Source organism: Homarus americanus, unplaced genomic scaffold, assembly GCF_018991925.1.
Source record: "Homarus americanus isolate GMGI-L3 unplaced genomic scaffold, GMGI_Hamer_2.0 scaffold55640, whole genome shotgun sequence".
In the NCBI taxonomy this organism is placed as follows: domain Eukaryota; kingdom Metazoa; phylum Arthropoda; class Malacostraca; order Decapoda; family Nephropidae; genus Homarus; species Homarus americanus.
The window spans coordinates 469,944-487,544 of NW_024713650.1; the positions used below are offsets into that span (position 1 = coordinate 469,944).

General features: G+C 38.3%; 1 protein-coding gene across 1 annotated transcript in view; it reads left to right on the forward strand.

The window, feature by feature from the left end:
* The window catches only part of LOC121874250 (glutamate receptor ionotropic, NMDA 2A-like), a 71,829-nt gene that overhangs the window by 46,474 nt on the left and 7,754 nt on the right, over window positions 1–17,601 (forward strand). Inside the window, 1 exon segment of the mRNA XM_042378343.1 lies at window positions 5,536–5,697. Within this exon segment, the coding sequence (XP_042234277.1) occupies window positions 5,536–5,697 (162 nt within the window).

A 17,601-nucleotide genomic window follows, 5' to 3' on the forward strand; every position in this document is an offset into this window, starting at 1 on the left:
TTTACTATATTATTTTCTATGGGTCAAAGAGAAACATTTTGTTGATTTAAATTTTGTGAATGCAATATATATATGTAGCTACATACCTTCCATTAAATTCAAATGGGCCCCAGTCTTGTTAGGCCCCAGATAAACCAAACCAATGGGATGGGGACCTAATTGTAATGGATGAATCCCTCTATAAGCTAGGTCGTGTTAGGTCAAGTACCGTGATAACTGAGTCTCTCTCTCTCTCTCTCTCTCTCTCTCTCTCTCTCTCTCTCTCTCTCTCTCTCTCTCTCTCTCTCTCTCTCTCTCTCTCGCTCTCTCTCTCTCTCTCATGACTCTAAAAAATGCAGTAATTTGTTTTTGGCAAGAAGGGCATATGTTACCTACTTAGGTATTCATGGAAGCATGGGCAAAAATTTAGCATTTTTCAGTTCACGGTTCATTTGCTACCTTAATGATTCATTGGGGAAAAAATAATTCAAACTGACGAAGCTGCCAACAACCATTTTTTCGTCTTCTTTCTTTTTTTCGTATTTTTTCTTCTTTCTTTTTTCGTCTTTTTTTCTTTTTCGTCCTGTTTTCGTCTTTTTTACGGTAATCGATACAGAAAATCAGATCGATCGATAGACAGTAAACCCAGCACACTAGTTTACTCTGGTTTACTGTACACGTAGACAGTGAAGGTATACAACTAATGGTAAACAACGATTCAATACACACGTTGATGCTCTTTTGTTTTGATGAGTGACGCTTACAGATGAAAAACCTTTGAGCTTCGAAAAATTTGTATTATTTTCAAGTTTTAATCTACCCATGTGTTTGTTTGCGTCTGTCTGTCTGTCTGTCTGTCTATATAACCACCACCACCACCACCCACCCGTCAGTCTGCTTCACCAAAACAACACAACAAGACGTGTTTCAGGGCGTAAGTGACCTTCCCGCATTGGGTGATTTGTGGGATTATAATCGTATTAAAAAGTCAATTGATTTCACTTAACTGTGGAACATGAAGGTAAGGTCATATATCTACTAATATTTATTCGGGTATAAATGTTGCAGGCGGTTTATTTTTTACCATTAATAATACTATACGCCCAACTCAGTAGAAGAGGTGCGGTGTGACACAAGTTAAGGAGACATCAAGGGAATGTTATTATAATCAGCACAGCTTCGGTGCAGTACCAGAGGTATGTCTAAATGGTACCAGTAACCCAGACAACGAGGCACAGTTTTCTTCAGCGCCATTTTGAGTTGTACATTTATGGTAAACAACAGAATATTCCCCGTCTTGTCATCTCTTCAGTCCACTCATGTTAAGTTAAACTATATTTCGTTCTCCTGGAAGAGGATTTGGGCACAGCCAGCGTGTTCGAGTGTAAACACCAATGGATTTTTATAGATTTGTATTTTTAATCCAACTGGGTTTTACATTCATAAGAAAAAACACACCGGGGAAGTCATGACTCTTCCTGTACTTAATGAGAGTATAGCCAGGCCAGAACACCTCACTATTGACCATTTTGTCTCGGGGTGTGATTGGCCGGACACAGGAGCCAACAGCACATCCACCACGCTCACGTTCACAGCTGAATTTCAAGCCGCCAGAGCAGCTTTAAGTTGTCAGGTGGCCAGCTTTTGAGTTACTGCTCGAGCACTAACTCAAGTCAGTTACCAGTGTCACCTACGTTAAATATACCTTTATTGGGATCACGCCAAGTTTCGCCCCTCCCCCTAAGTTATCTCACCCGAAGATTAACCACACAGACTCTACCTTGGGTGATTAAGTAGAGTAGGTTAAGTTAAGTAAGCTTGGGTGGGGTTAGGTTACGTTTGGGTAGTTAATCTTTAAATGAAATAAGCTGACAGCGAATCTTATGGTTTCACACGGACCAGAGCCCACCTATTGTATACAACTCCCGCTGATGTTTCACAGGGATCCGGCACCATCACTGACGACTTATGGTGGACCCTGAGGCCGTGTTAGAAAGAGTTGGCTAATGGAAGAAAACTCTCTCTCTCTCTCTCTCTCTCTCTCTCTCTCTCTCTCTCTCTCTCTCTCTCTCTCTCTCTCTCTCTCTCTCTCTCAAAAGCGAACTAACTCTGTATTGTCCAGATCAGCGTATATAACAGTGAAGAAATAACATACAACTCCACCAAACTTTCCTCAAAAAAATAAGACACGACCGGGAGACCAGGCCGTTGACTAAATCGTATATATGAATAGAGCGTCTCTGATCTACATATAAATGCCCTGAAAACAGATCCCTGAGACCTTTATATAGTATATTAGCCTATATAGACGATGGTATTCATAGCGTTAAGAAGAGGAGAATGCCCGGATGACAGTGGATGGAACCTGACTGGATCTCACTGGGGCGGGGTGTGTGCGATGCTCTGCTAACCCCTTTTGGTTGATTAGATCCTCCTCTGGTCTCATTGGGTCTCTCGAGCCCACGAGGCGCACCAATTCTGACGATTAACTGAGGGGCGAAAACGGATGGACTAGGAATATTCTTATTATTAAACTCTGACTTTGCTATTTTTTGTAATACTTTTTGCATGGAATTTATATATTCAGCATTTTTGTCTTCGTTGTGCCGTTTATAGACTCCTCTCCCGATCTCCATATTGGGTCATACTGTATTGTATTCCCGTGGTCAAATGATCTACTTTGGTAAAACTTGGAATATATTGACAGTTTGAATTCTAACATATACCAGAATTTTCACCAATATTTCGGGTTCGTTTAATGGAAATGTGTAGCTGACGTGACGAAAATTAATTAAAAAGGGAAACAATGAAGCACCTTAGCTTTCGTCTTTATTCATGACATCTGTAGAAATATGTATTGTATTTTGTATTCCATGATATAAACTTCTCGTTGGCCCATCACAGAACTCTTGTGAAATTCCTTTTGCTCGGTTTATTGGCCACGTGGGCGGTCGGTCACGCCTCTGTTACGCACTGTTGGCAAGTACTGGGCATTACTGGCCCCGGGTACACATATTTGTATTCATTTAAAAACACGTAATAGAGTGTAAGGAATGTAATATATTGAGAAACTTGTGTTATACTGTATTACTGTCTCGTTTTCATACATGTTTTGTAGGAATTAATCTAAAATAGTAACTCTTTTTCTACGTCTCATTACCGTTCACTAAAGACTATTTATCAAGATATTTTATATATTTTAATGTGTGAGTTGTATGCTAACATTGGGTGGGAAAACTCTTAGTGTAAAATTATTCTTTAGAAAGTTTCAATGCGTTACATTTACTTAGAAACCATAAACTTTGACAAATTAAACAACTTTGACACTTCATATTACCAAACAATTACTTTTTCTAAAAAAATTCATAACTACAGAACTCTTTATTAATTATTAACATCAGTCTTTAAAAAACGTTAATGCAATATATGAATTAAGTATCATTTGACAAAGTTTTCTTAATGTCCAGTTTTCGGTGAATTTGACCAAATCTTCCTAGTTAGAGAAAACTGTCTGAACATTGGTAATCGTGACAGTTTCTTTTCAGAGTCTCAAGATCAACCTAAGATACCAGATGTAATTGATTGTTTTATGTAATTTTTTATTTTTTAAACTATTTGTAATTTACCTTTATATAATTCGGTATTTTTTTAACTATTTGTAATTTACGATCATTTCATTAATTCTATATTTTTTTTTAATCTTCGTTTGTTAAAGTTGTATGATTTTATATACAGTAATTCACACAGATTATCAGGATAGTTTTAACTGATCAGGTTTCTATTTCAGTGCTCACAGTATAGTTCCTTCGTTTTTGTATATATTTATTATGAAAATTTTAAAATCTATTATATCGTCTTTTTAATAGAAACAGTGTCACTAATTCAGTTTACTTTATCTTGCCAATGAGTCACAGTTCCGTATTTTTCCTTCGTTGATAAAACCCAAATCTGGCTTAAATTAGTGCTTGGTACATTTGGCTAATTTTCCATTTATTCCAGCTTATTATTGTTATCTGAATCATCACTTATTTCTTCCATGTTTTTATTAATTATAAACAAAATTCCTGCCTTGAGATTCTAATTAAAATCCACTAACTCGTTAATAAAGTATAGATGACAAATGTTTTAGTAATAATTATTTTATATTTCTTATATATTTCTTGTATATTTCTTCCTCACACATATTATTAATTCCACCCCATTGTTTGTTGTCTTATGTGAAATGTGTCTCACTCTTTTGTTTACACATTCAATCATAATCTTTACACATAGTATCTATATCTCTCAGTAGTAGTGGCGACGCCCAGGGGTAAGAAACATAGAGAGAGACATGAAATACGTCTCTATAACACATCACTAAATACCTGTTCCATGTGTTGTGACGGCACCGAGTGTGAGCTCTGTCAAGACCAGACTTGACCAACACTGGAGCGGGTTCAGGTACATTCAGGAGCCGGTACATGCCCAGTATTTGCCAACAGTGCGTGACAGAGACGTGACCGATCGCCCGGGCGGCTAACGAGCCGATCAGTGGTAAAGAGGATAAAAGAGAAAAAGGAAAGATAATAATGACGTTACGAAACATTAGGATTACCACAGTTACCCCTGATTTGTTTTCTTTGATTAGCGGCCAGACCAAAACAAACCTTCCTTAGTTTTGAATATTTACATCCTTTGTCTTATTTTTTTTCTTTTTTTAGAGTTGGTGGTTAACGTAACGATATCGGGAGGTTAAATTCATAAGGTTAAATTTTGTCACTAGTTCAAAGTCACACCGTCCCAACCCCTTCCCCCTGTTCTTATCCTGGGCTGGACACTGCACACAACACTCTTTATACAACTAATTGTTTTATTTCTCTCATGTTTATATTGTTGTTTGCTAATTTTTTTTCTTTTTTTTTTCTACCAGGTTCGAGTGTCTGTATATGTGAAGAAACTCTTGAAAACTTCCGACAATCTATCGTAAACTGTGACCCATCTCCCGGCTGTCTCTTGCGGCCCATCTCTCGCTGAATGTGAACTATATCTTGCTATCTCGACTATTTTTCCCCCTTTTCTCTGCTATCTCTCGTTCACCAAGGGAGATGGACCACTGTCTCTCGCTGACTGTGGACTGTTTCTAGCTGACTGCGGACTGTCTCTCGCTGACTGTGGACTGTCTCTAGCTGACTGCGGACTGTCTCTCGCTGACTGTGGACTGTCTTCCTAACTGTGGACTCTCTCTCGCTGGACCATTTTCTACAAACTGTGGCTCATCTCTCACTAACTGTGGCCCATCTCCCGTCTCTATCTCTCGCTAACTGTGGCCCATCTTCCGTCTCTATCTCTCACTAACTGTGGCCCATCTCCCGTCTCTATCTCTCACTAACTGTGGCCCATCTCCCGTCTCTCTCTCACTAACTGTGGCCCATCTCCGTCTCTATCTCTCACTAACTGTGGCCCATCTCCCGTCTCTATCTCTCACTAACTGTGGCCCATCTCCCGTCTCTATCTCTCACTAACTGTGGCCCATCTCCCGTCTCTATCTCTCACTAACTGTGGCCCATCTCTCGGCAGTTTGGCGACGGCGCGGGCTGAGCGGGAGATGGTGGGCTCAAGGGAGGTGTTCGGAGCACGAGACATGACCAGAAACCACATCACATCTAACGAGCCATCAAGAGCCTCCTCTACCACCACCACCCTCACCCCTACTCCTGACTCCGGGGGCGCCAGACAAAGGTGAGAGGGAGGAAGAGGGAAAAGAGGGACGGGTGAGAGGGAGGGAGAAGGATTAGAGGGAGGGAGAAGGATTAGAGGGAGGGAGAAGGATTAGAGGGAGGAAGAAGGATTAGAGGGAGGGAGAAGGATTAGAGGGAGGGAGAAGGATTAGAGGGAGGAAGGCGCAGGGAAAATGAGAGTGGGGGGGAAACAGGAAGGTTGCGAGAAGAAAGGAGGAGTGGGGAGAGTAGGAGTGGGAAGGAAGCTGAGTGGAGTAGGGTGGGAAGGGAGGGAGTGTTAGACGTAGAGAGAGAGGGAAGGAGAGTAAGGAAGGGTGTCAAAGGGGGAACGTGAAGGGAAAGAGAAAGAGGAGAGTGACGGAGATAGATGAGAAGATTCGACGTTTCAGTGATTACAGCCACAATGTTATTAAGACAATATGGAAACAATTTTATGTTATTCAATCTCTCTCTCTCTTCCTTTTCCATTAACATTCTTAGTCTGTTTTTTTTACTTTTATTATATATTTATTTTTGTTTACTTTTTAGGGGAATTGTCCTGTGGTTATTAAGACTCCACCCCCCCCCCTCCTCCTCTTCGAGTCTTAGCTCACACTTAACCCTCCAAAATGACTCCATCTTCAAGTTTTATGTCATACTCAAACTCAAGTCATATGCTCTTATCATTAAAGTCACTCTGCCTCCTGATGTCAATAAAAAACTCCCTAATATTTTTACGCGGGTTTAAACATAAGCTGAAATTTTGTGTTTGGGTTAAAATTGGGTTAAAACATGTTACTCGGGTTAAAATTGGGTTAAAATTGGGTTAAAACATGTTACTCGGGTTAAAATTGGGTTAAAACATGTTACTCGGGTTAAAATTGGGTTAAAACATGTTACTCGGGTTAAAATTGGGTTAAAACATGTTACTCGGGTTAAAATTGGGTTAAAACATATTACTCGGGTTAAAATTGGGTTAAAATGTTGTACTAGGGTTAATATTGGGTTAAAATGTTGTACTAGGGTTAAAATTTTGCTAAATTTTGGTGCTTTTAAGTTGACAATGGGCTCCAATTTTCATAACTCGTGTTTACAAGGGGCTAAAAAAATTTATTCATTCATCAAACAAACAATCAGGTAGAAAATTACATTAAACCAGCGCATTATTTAAGCACTCAACTTTCACTCGTAAGTATGAAACACCACTCAAGTTACACTCAAGCTTTGGAATTCTCTAATATATAAACAATTACTTAAAGTTGTATCGCTGTATCCACCTTCAGAATACATGGGATTTATCGTTATACAAACACACTCAGGAGATACGAGAAATATGAGAGATAAGAGATAAAAGAGATAAGAGAAATATGAGAGATAAGAGAAATATGAGAGATAAGAGATAAAAGAGATAAGAGAAATATGAGAGATAAGAGAAATATGAGAGATAAGAGAAATATGAGAGATAAGAGAAATATGAGAGATAAGACTTGCTGGGGATGTGTGATAAAAGGATAGGTTGGGTATAACTTGTAAGATAAGATAACAGATAGTTTTAGGCGTCGTAGAACAAAGTGAGAATGAATTACCTGTGTGTGTGTGTGTGTGTGTGTGTTCGTAAATAATCATTCAAGTCAATAAGAGTATAAATGCCTTAACATATTGGAGACGATATGAATTTTATTATTTCTGTCTCTTATAACACTTGGTAGTCCAGTAGTTGCCATTTGGATCCTATTAGAGGGGGGGGTTGAACCTCTTACTACCGTATATCACTTCAATACTCGGTAACAGTTTCAGTTATCTATACAAACTTTGGATTTAAAACATGGAGAACTGTCAGGGTTGTGTTTGATGGGGCAGTAGTGTTACCCACGACAGGAAGGTTTTGGAGTTTAAAAAAAAAAAGCTGGAATTTCAGTCACTTACGATATTTTGATTCAGTCCATTTGTGAAGTTTTCTTTCACTTCTTGATATATTAGTGACTATAATAACGGGTCTAGGGGCAAGATGTGAACAACTCCGTCTTAATTCGATTCGTTTCTCTTCTCGTAAATTAAGTTCGGATTTCTTGAGACTCGGCTTTTCATCGATAAGCTCATTTATTTTACTTTATATATAAAACTCTTATAATCATTTAATATAACATAATTTAATTGCATTCAAGATTTAAAATAATCTTAATGTCGAGGGTTTAGTCGAAGTTAATTGATTTTAGTGACAATAGACGTCAATAAAGTATACTCAAGTTTATTTTAGAGAAACTTCACTTAGTTTCGACTATACTGACAGCCCCTCATACAGACAAACACCACTTGAGGTAGATGTCAGGGTAGCGTCACCTTCCAGAGAACACAGCCAACGTGAATCCTGTTGTGTCCTCGTGAGCACTACTGCCTTCCCATGATGATGATGATGATGAAGTAAAGTGGCAAATGACGATGCCATGAGAGAGGAGAGGAGAGAGAGAAAGAAAGAATGGAAACGAGAAGTAAAGTATGAGGGAGTGATAGCAGGTGGGCTGTCCACCTAGCTGAGTAGGGGTGATTGGTTGGGGTGGTGGCCATACACAGCAGGCGCCCGCCCGCTCAAGGGGGGTACTGCCTTCCTAGACACAAGGCACCGCTATTTATACCCAATCCTCGAATGACGTCACCCTTTAAGAAAGAAAATAGATTAATAGAAACAAAACAAAACTTGGCAACTCCAATGGTTTACGTCCGTCCTTAATATGGCCTATAACCCCCGTACTGTACTGTACCCAGGGCCGTGAAGGTAAAAAACCACACTTCATGGAAGTTTATTTTAAATACCAATACAGTTTCGGCTCATCACGAGCCCTTCTCAATTGGTAAAGACAGACAGAGAATATTACACATATATACACGTGGAGGCTGACTGACCCAAGCCGTCTGTCAACTGGGGATAATCTTCTGACCCAACCTTGGCCTGAACCAACCCTTCTTACCTGGGGATTAAATTACCCCATTGACACAGCTTTGATTTGACCAGTGTACCTCTGAAAGGTGTACAATATTTTTAATCTTATTACATATAATTTTGTTAAATGAAAATTGACCATCAGATAGCTCAACATTTTGTATAGATCATATAAGATTTGACTCAACCAGTCAACAGGTAATGTGTCCGAGGTCACTGGGTCTAGTGCTGCCCCACGGGGCCCCGGGGGGTCGCCCCCCCCCTCTAAAGGGGATGGGTGGGATGTTCATCTATATGTTTCGCTGTCTTAGAGCAGCCTTGGCAACATCATCAGCTCGTTCATTCCCTGAGATTCCGATATGACTGGGCCAGTTAATGATAACTTGCCGATCTTGTTGTCTTGGCCCTTGCAGTAGTCCAACAACGGATGTTATGAGAAGAATGTTGTCTCTGGGCTCTCTGCATTGTAGTGCTTCAATAGCACATCGTGAGTCAGTGTGTATCACAACGTTTTGTTGACTGTTAATGGAAGCGTGTCTTAGGGCTCCAAGTATGGCAGCTAGCTCAACTTGCAAAGTAGAGCATCCATCTGAAGTTCTCCAAAGGGCCGTGTCACCCTCTTCTTTGGTGAAGGCTGCTCCTGCCTTCATACTGATGGGTTCTACGGAACCGTCTGTGTAATACACTGTACTATTGTGCGGTGTTATAGCCTTCAGGCTACTCTCTGCTACCTGTCGGAGCTCGTGCGAGTGGCGAAGAGTAAAAAATAAAAGTATATGAATTTTTTTTATTCAAGCCATTTCCCAGTAATGCAGGGTAGCTCGAAGTCTTGGAAAAATACCGTAGCTACACACATATTTTCCCTTCATTTTGTGTCCTTTGTTTAATCTTAATGAGTGTAGTAAATGTCTTTGTGCTGTAGTACTGTACCCCCTGTGTGTGTCTGTAGTAGCCCCTTCCATAACACAGGCTCGGACGCTCGGTGTGGTTCACCGCTGATCTCTTGTGCTGTGTATATTAGGTACTGTATGTTTTATTTATTTATTTACAACGTCTTTTATTGTTTTAATCTGGTTATTTATTTTAATATTTAAGGTATGAGAATCAATCATTATGATAGTAATACAACAATAACATCTTAGTTGTTGTTATTTGTTGTGTTTACTTGGTCTGTTTGTAAATCATTCAGTTTCAATTGTTTATTCCTTGATAGAGGAAGCGGGATCCTAGTGCTGTCACTAGGAACCCCTGTATGTAAATCATTGTGGTAACCATGACCACATGATTTAACCCTTTGATAATGATATAGGTAAAGATTCGTTTTAGGTCGAACACGGAAATTACTCACAGACCATTTCTGTCGCAAATGAGACTTTTTTTTCTATATAATTTACCAAACCTTACCTAACTTCCTAAGCCTTGGGGCTAACAAGCGGGTCAGTTGCAAAACAAACAGAGCAGACGACAATACCCACCAACAACGGCAGATACCTCATGTTTGAGAGCAAATATATTATAAACTAAGAATTTACACAAAAACGTGACACATAATATCAATTTATAATTGAAAAATAATATTTAAGGTAGTCAGAAACAGTAGAAGAGTAATGGGTGAAAGACGAATATTAACCCATCTGCCACGGAAAATTCCAAATTTCTCCAAAAATATGTATTTGTGACGGAAACATAATAGATATAGTATTTTTATCTTTTCTTTATCCTTCTCCCGATATAAATGGAAATATGAAGCTCTGAGTTTGACCTAAAACTAATCTTAACCTAATTTAACCCTTTGATGATGATTATTTAACCCTTCAGGACTCAATGGGTTAACCAAGAAGAGTGTAAACACCTCCCATTATAGTTATACAGACATTTTGTTGTACATGTTAACCTTCTTAATCCATTATTTGACTCATGATAGTATTAGTCTTTATGTACTGTAGTTTTTTACTTGGGTATTCTTGCATCACAGACGTACATTTTTCTCGTTTATAAATTATTCCAGTATATGTCTCATGTTTGAAGTTATCTGTAATTAAGTGACAATATTTCTTATTTTATCTTTAAGACCGTCCTAACACTAGACTGGAATAAGTTGGAACAAATTTGCACATCAGAAATGTTGCTGGAAGTGTTTTGCTTCATTGTTTTTTAGCAAAGATTTATTGATGATTTCAGTCATTTTTTAAATTATTCAAGTTTTCAGTGAAATTTTAGGTAAACAACTTTCACTGATGTGGAAGTAGGCATTTCTGACATAATCTACTTTGTTCACTTCTACAGAATCTTAAGTAATTTGCTACATTTTTTTATATATGAAAAAACTTAGTCCTCATTTATAATTTAATTTAAAATATATTTAACATTCTTTACCAATGTGTTCTGCTTAGCGTTCCTGCTTGTACAAGAGTCGAGTCAGTGTTGAGAGTAAAGTACAGTACCAGTACAACAGTTTCACCCCACCACCTACCCCGGTAATTTGAACCTACTGTAGTTTCAGAGTCAATACCCAGAGTGTGTTCTAACTCCGTTCAATATATCCGGGAGTACAGGGCCGGATTTACCTACTTGTGGGCCCCAGGCCAAACTCATCAGTGGGCCCCCAAATTTATAGAAATGTCCACCTTGAACTTCTCACGTGGATCAAGTTGAGTTTCAGTGCCAACTGATTCATCAAAGAAATGTTTTCTCTTTCTTGTTCTTTGTGTTGTCTCTGTGTAGACAGGCTCAGCAAAAGCCCTAGCCTGATCTTCAATTTCATCAAACTGACCCTGTCTCATTTCTGAGATGAAGGAGATCAAACTCTCATACAGTTTCACAACTGACAGAAGGTTGGTCTCAACTTTTTGAAGTGATAAGCTGGTTGCATTAAACCTTGTTAAGATTTTATACCATATTACAGTAAGAATTGCTGTTTCAAATGCTTCCATTTGTCTTATGAGGCCTTCACCTTCAAGCTTTGTAGCCACAGTTTGTCTACTGTCAGAACATATGTTCTCCAGTGCTGACTTTATCTCAAGGTAATGTAAAAACACTGCTTTAACAGCATCAGCCCTCGCACTCCAGCCAGTTTCTCAAAGGGATTTCACTTCAATCCCTTCAGCAGGTAGTGCAGCTTTCAAGTGATCCCATCTATATGTGGAGGCTGAGAAGAAGTTGTATAAGGCTTGCAAAAATCTGGAATATGAAACAGACCCAAGGCAACTGCTGGCAGCTGATGTTCCTACAAGGTTCAAGGAGTGACCTGCACAAGGGACATAATATGCCAGGGGATTCATAGCCTTTATTCTGGCTTGGAGACCAGTGTAAATGCCTGACATATTGGCAGCATTGTCATAACTCTGCCATCTCATGTCACTCAAATCAAGACCAACATCTTTAATTAACTGTACAACAGTTGAGGCCATGCTCTCTGCACCATGGTCATGTATGTCTATGAACTTTAGAAATCGCTCAACACGTTTGCCATCAGGTTTGACATAACGAACTATGAATGTAAGTTGGTCAGTATGACTAACATCTGGTGTGGAATCTACACTAACTAAATTATATTTGGCTTGTTTCACTTCACTTATGATAATTGAGTGAATTTCTTCAGTGATCATATTGACCATTTCCTCACAAATCGTTTTTGAGAGATATGAAGTCTTTCCACTACCTACAGCACCATACTTCTCCAGATGCTGTGCAAGAAATGGGTCAAATTTTGCCAGGAGTTCCAGTACTCCAAGGTAATTCCCATTGTTGCTAGAGCCTATTCTTTTATCACTACCTCTGAGAGGAAGACTTCTTGATGTTAAAAATTTTAGTGTTTCAACTTTGCGCAATAGAACTTCTTTCCAGTATTTTCTCTCCAATTGTACTTGCAAAGCCAAAGTGGAATCAATTCGCCTTGTTGTAATTGCCCTCACACCCCAAGTAGTAACTGAGATTTTATGCTCTTTGCTACTTTCATGTTCAGCAACTCTACGCTGGCAGTTTTTCCAGTCGCTAAACCCACTAGTAAACAATGAGACTTGCTTGCTGAATAGCTTGCAGGGAACACAAAATACATCTCCAGTTTTTGGAGAATACACAAGCCATTCCCTTTTAACTTTTTCATCATTTTTTTTTATTATCTTATTTTATCTTATTTTCTTCATTTTACTATAGGGCCTAGTCCGTGGCCCACCTGAGAACCACCCCATGGCCCACCAGTTGAAGACCACTGCGGCCCTATACTTATTGTACAGGGGCCCTTATGGTTGTGAATATATTATATAATGAAATACTCGGTGTACACTTGAAACAAGGTTATACGCTGGCACACTGCACGGCAAATTAGTTTCAGTGGTCCCCCAGATACCGGTGGGCCCTAGGCCAATGGCCTACTTGGCCTATTGGTAAATCCGGCCCTGCGGGAGTAATAAAAACTTAGGTTCGAACTACAACCTTTACTTTCAAATTACCTCCTCATGTACTCGTAGAAGTCATGTTTTGCTTGTTTGTGTATGGGCCTACATACTCTAAAAGTGGAAATATTGTTAACACTCTTCAAATGGCTTGGTTTATATTGTACAAGTAACAGGTTTAGTTTTATACTTAATCATATTTTACGTACGTCTCTTGGTGCCGAGAATTGGTCATTAACATTATAAAGTCAGTTTTAAATACAATTACTTACATTTTCAAAACTCAGTATTTCCATAACCACACAAAACAAACAAGTATTCAATAAAATTTGTTTTATCTTTATATCTGTTTGGTCGAATCAGGTGTGAAAAATAGGGGGTTATTTGAAACTGCAGAAGGTATCTTGCACCGGGGGGTAATATGAAACTCTTACACTGGTAAACGTATACGGGGTGACTGACTGGTCCAGCTAACCTTCGTCCTAATAGGTTCCAGATATCACCTGAAGATTAGGCACCCCGGCTTATTTCACCCGATGATTCAACACCCTGACACTAACTTAACCTCACCTCCAGGTATTGTTAAGGTATTTTAATAGTCACATGAAATAAACTGGGGTGCCTAATCATTTAGTGATCCTCTATCAATGCATAGGACACATAGGGTTAAATAAGCTATGGGCCAAATAGGACTATGGCCTCTATTAACCTGCAATAAGGCTTCTCTTGCTTCACTTCTGTTGACTTGTCCGCCAATTTACGTATCACACCTCGATTAATGAGAAAATATTCGGTTAAGAATCTTTCACACAACGTTTTAGGATAAATCTCTCTCTCTCTCTGTGATATTTTTCCTAAATCTGAAATAACGATGGAAAAAGTATTGAACTATCCTACCCCATCCCAATCCAAGCCAATCTATCTTAACCTTATCAAACCTAACCTAACCTAACTTAATCTAACTTATGCTAATCTAATATAAGCTAATCCAATCCAATCCAGGTTCCTCAACATGATCTAACCCAAACAAACTTAAGTCAACCTAACCTACTTATTTAATTATTTTACCAAAACTTAATTGGTTCGTTTCTCTCATCATGATGGTATGATAATTTTAATAATAATAATAGTGATAACAGATGTCTGTCTAAGACCGATATAGTACACCATAATTATTCTGTAATTATAACGATAAAGTAATTGATTGTAACTGTTTATATTTAAGTCTGGCATAATACATTTAATATTGCCTCTTCATTACAATTTACAAAACAATTCAATATTTACAATAATCATTCCTTTTATTTGCTGTTAAACTTAATGATTCTTATACATAGCATCTACGTAAAGCTATAGCTCACATTGTCCATACATTTAAGGTTTATGCTCTCGCTCACCGTACCCAACATATTGCCAGAAACGTTCATATAAATACCCATAGTAATATAAAACAAACATCTAACTTAAGTAACATCAAGGGAAGAAGTTATCACTGGCTCGAGTATAACCCCCACCACCCTCCGGACGTGATTTTATGTGTCACGGATTGTAGGATGATGTGTGGCTTGCGGGAAGTTTTATCTGGTTAGGTGATAGTGAAACCTATATTAAATGGACTGCATGCAAGAGGCTAGTCCATTAGATCGAAGTCTGTTATATATGAAACCTCCTTCTGACGGACCACCTGTATATGAGAGAGAACAGTCCGTAATTAACAAAATGTAACCTGGATTTAGTATCATGGATGGTGTAGTCAGTAACTTGGAATATCAAGTCAGTTTTCCCAATACTGTACTATCAACTTGGGTATTATTCTCAACCAATTAGGTAAACTCTCACACAAACCTAACACTGTCCTTCAATCCTGTACACTGATTTCAATGTCCTTGTTGAAGAAAAAATATGCAATTCTTATGCCACTCAACTTAAGTCTTCCTTTAAACTTACTATTTCCTGTTTTCTGGATGATTGACCATCATTAATAGCAATCTCAAGCTCATCCGAGTTTGTTTACGAGTACAGTAACTTTGCCTAATACGCGTTATTATGATTAAGCGTGTAGTGGCATCCTGGTGTCTGAGTCAGGTAACACGAATTGGACAGTAAGCGTCTCTCCTTCATCCGAACATTCGTTATTTTTAGAATCTCGGTTTTATTCGGCATTTCAATAACGTATCTTGTTGCCTGGGGCTTGAGTGCCTCTCCCTCACCCGGTAATAACCTCTCGCTTATCCGACATTTCAGGACGCGACAGCTTTCGTGTGGGGAGTTAGTGGGTCGCGTGACGGAGGTCTGACTGTACGTGTACCACCGCACCTCTGCATGTGTTTATTACGCTTCATATCTTTTCCCTAGCTTCTGAGATCATTTAGGGGTTAGCCATCGACAAAATAGGACTTCTTGATCAATAGTTACTCTCAGTGGCTTTCCAGAGATGCCATAAAGCTGCTCTGGAGTGCTGAGAGGAGTTTCTGGGTCTAAAAGGGTTGAAAGACACTTGCTGATTGGCTAGAAATGGAGATGTAGAGAATCTTTGCTATTGGATGCCAAGTTTTTTCTGTCAGGCAAGTTATAAAGTTTTCCGTGATTAGCTGTAAATAAAGTAAGTCAGGTGGGAGAATAAAAGACTTTGTTTACTAGTAAGAAGCCTCTTTGTGAGGTGAGGCACTTAACTCTGTACATATTAATTGAGAGACTATAGCCATCGAGCCTTCTGACACTTCCTTGTCAGTTTAGGGGACTATTGATAATTTAAAAAATTATTGTGACTAATAATTTCTAAGCAACAGAAAACTTCACATTTAGTTATTGATTAACTATAAGATGGTGGTGAATGGATGGTTGCAATATTATAAATAACCAATCACAGTGCACAGTTTACCTGCTCAGAAATTATCTGATCAAGAAACTCCTTATCGAACAAAACCCCAATTATTTTTTTATGTTTTTGAGTTCTGGGCTTTTATGATGATTTGCATGTTGCTAATATTGTTTATTTATTAGATGCCAACAAAGTTTCTATATATGCACATGCATTTTACGTTTATAGTGATTTGTTTTAAACTTCTCTCATGTCTCTTAATTCCTTGGAGGTGAACAAAAAAATAATGACATAATGAAACACATTATACCCGTCTTGGTGCGGTCATCAACAATGGTCGACAATCTCGCATCACTGAGGTGGAAATTTGTTGTTGTAAAGAGTTGAGCTGGTGGCCGAGGGAGGTCACGCGCCTGTTACTGCTGATAGACTCTTAGACTATGAAATTTCCATCTCTCTATCATCAATATGAATGGTAAACTGTGTCACTAATTATACACTTGTGTCTGTGGCATAATACAGTACGCCCTTTTATTTATAACTTCTCACAGTTTTTGTGTATACATGTACAGTATTTCAAAAGTCTTTTCGTATAAGAATATTCACCTTTCAGTTCTAAGTTTTGAGTCTTTTTAAGTCAAGTTTCTAATTCTTGATCTAATTCACTATATCAGACATGTTTTCATTCCAGGTCTGTCTCACTATGCTTGTAATTCCAGTTCTAAGTCATTCTGGTTCTTCATTTCCATGTATGAGATGAAATGCCTTACCAAGGACTTCAGAGATTAACGTGCTCTGGCAACAAGATATATTACTACCTGGCAACCTACACAGTTGTATTATTGCATAGTCTCATGACCCAAATTAATTGTATGAAGTGCCTGAAAAGTGTGGTTATTTTTCTCTTGGATGTTACAATTGGTTTTTGTAGGCCTATACATTCTAGCTTCGAGCAACTTGCAGTGATTCATGCATACGGATGAGGAAAATCCATATTCCTTAGTGACTATTCGTAGTTCCTGATTTTTTTCTTCCCTCTCTCTGTCTCTGTCATTTTCTTCCTCTCATATATAAGACGGAGATGAACACCTACAAGCAAGAATATACCACGTTTACATCTCAACTGTTAAGTTGAAATATTTATAAACAGCAAGATCCACATTCTCACACATTCTTATAAGTTAATATGTGAAAGCGTTGCCTAAAACACACATGAAATAATTAATAGTATGTATATAGCTCTGGTGTTGTAGCAATTAAAGGGATTTTCTAATTTAAGATAGATTTAAACTTAACCCTCACCTCCTTCCATAACTTCACTTGCCTTCAGCTACTAATCACAGTTTACATATTAAATCCTTCCATTACAGTACATAGATTTTTGTCTCCTAACTGGTATATACTGAGAGATTTTGATATATTGTATATACTATATATATATATTTTTTTTTTTTTGGGGGAGGCGGCTACAGATAACCACTTGGGTGCAGTACAGTTTAATCTCTTCACGTAAAAGGGGTAGTCATCATTTGTATCTGTTATGATGATTCAATCTTACATTATTAATTTTCATGTATTTTTATCGCCATGGCAACATTATGGGGAGAACACGATTTCTTTCTCAGAATTTAACGTATTTCTTTTTCTTCTCAATTATCTCCTTTTTCTTTCTTTCTCTTCTTGATTTCTTCATTCATTTTCAAAGGGATTTTTTATTATGTATTTTTTTGCCCACGAGTAAGATAGATAGACAGGGCAACAACTAGATATGCA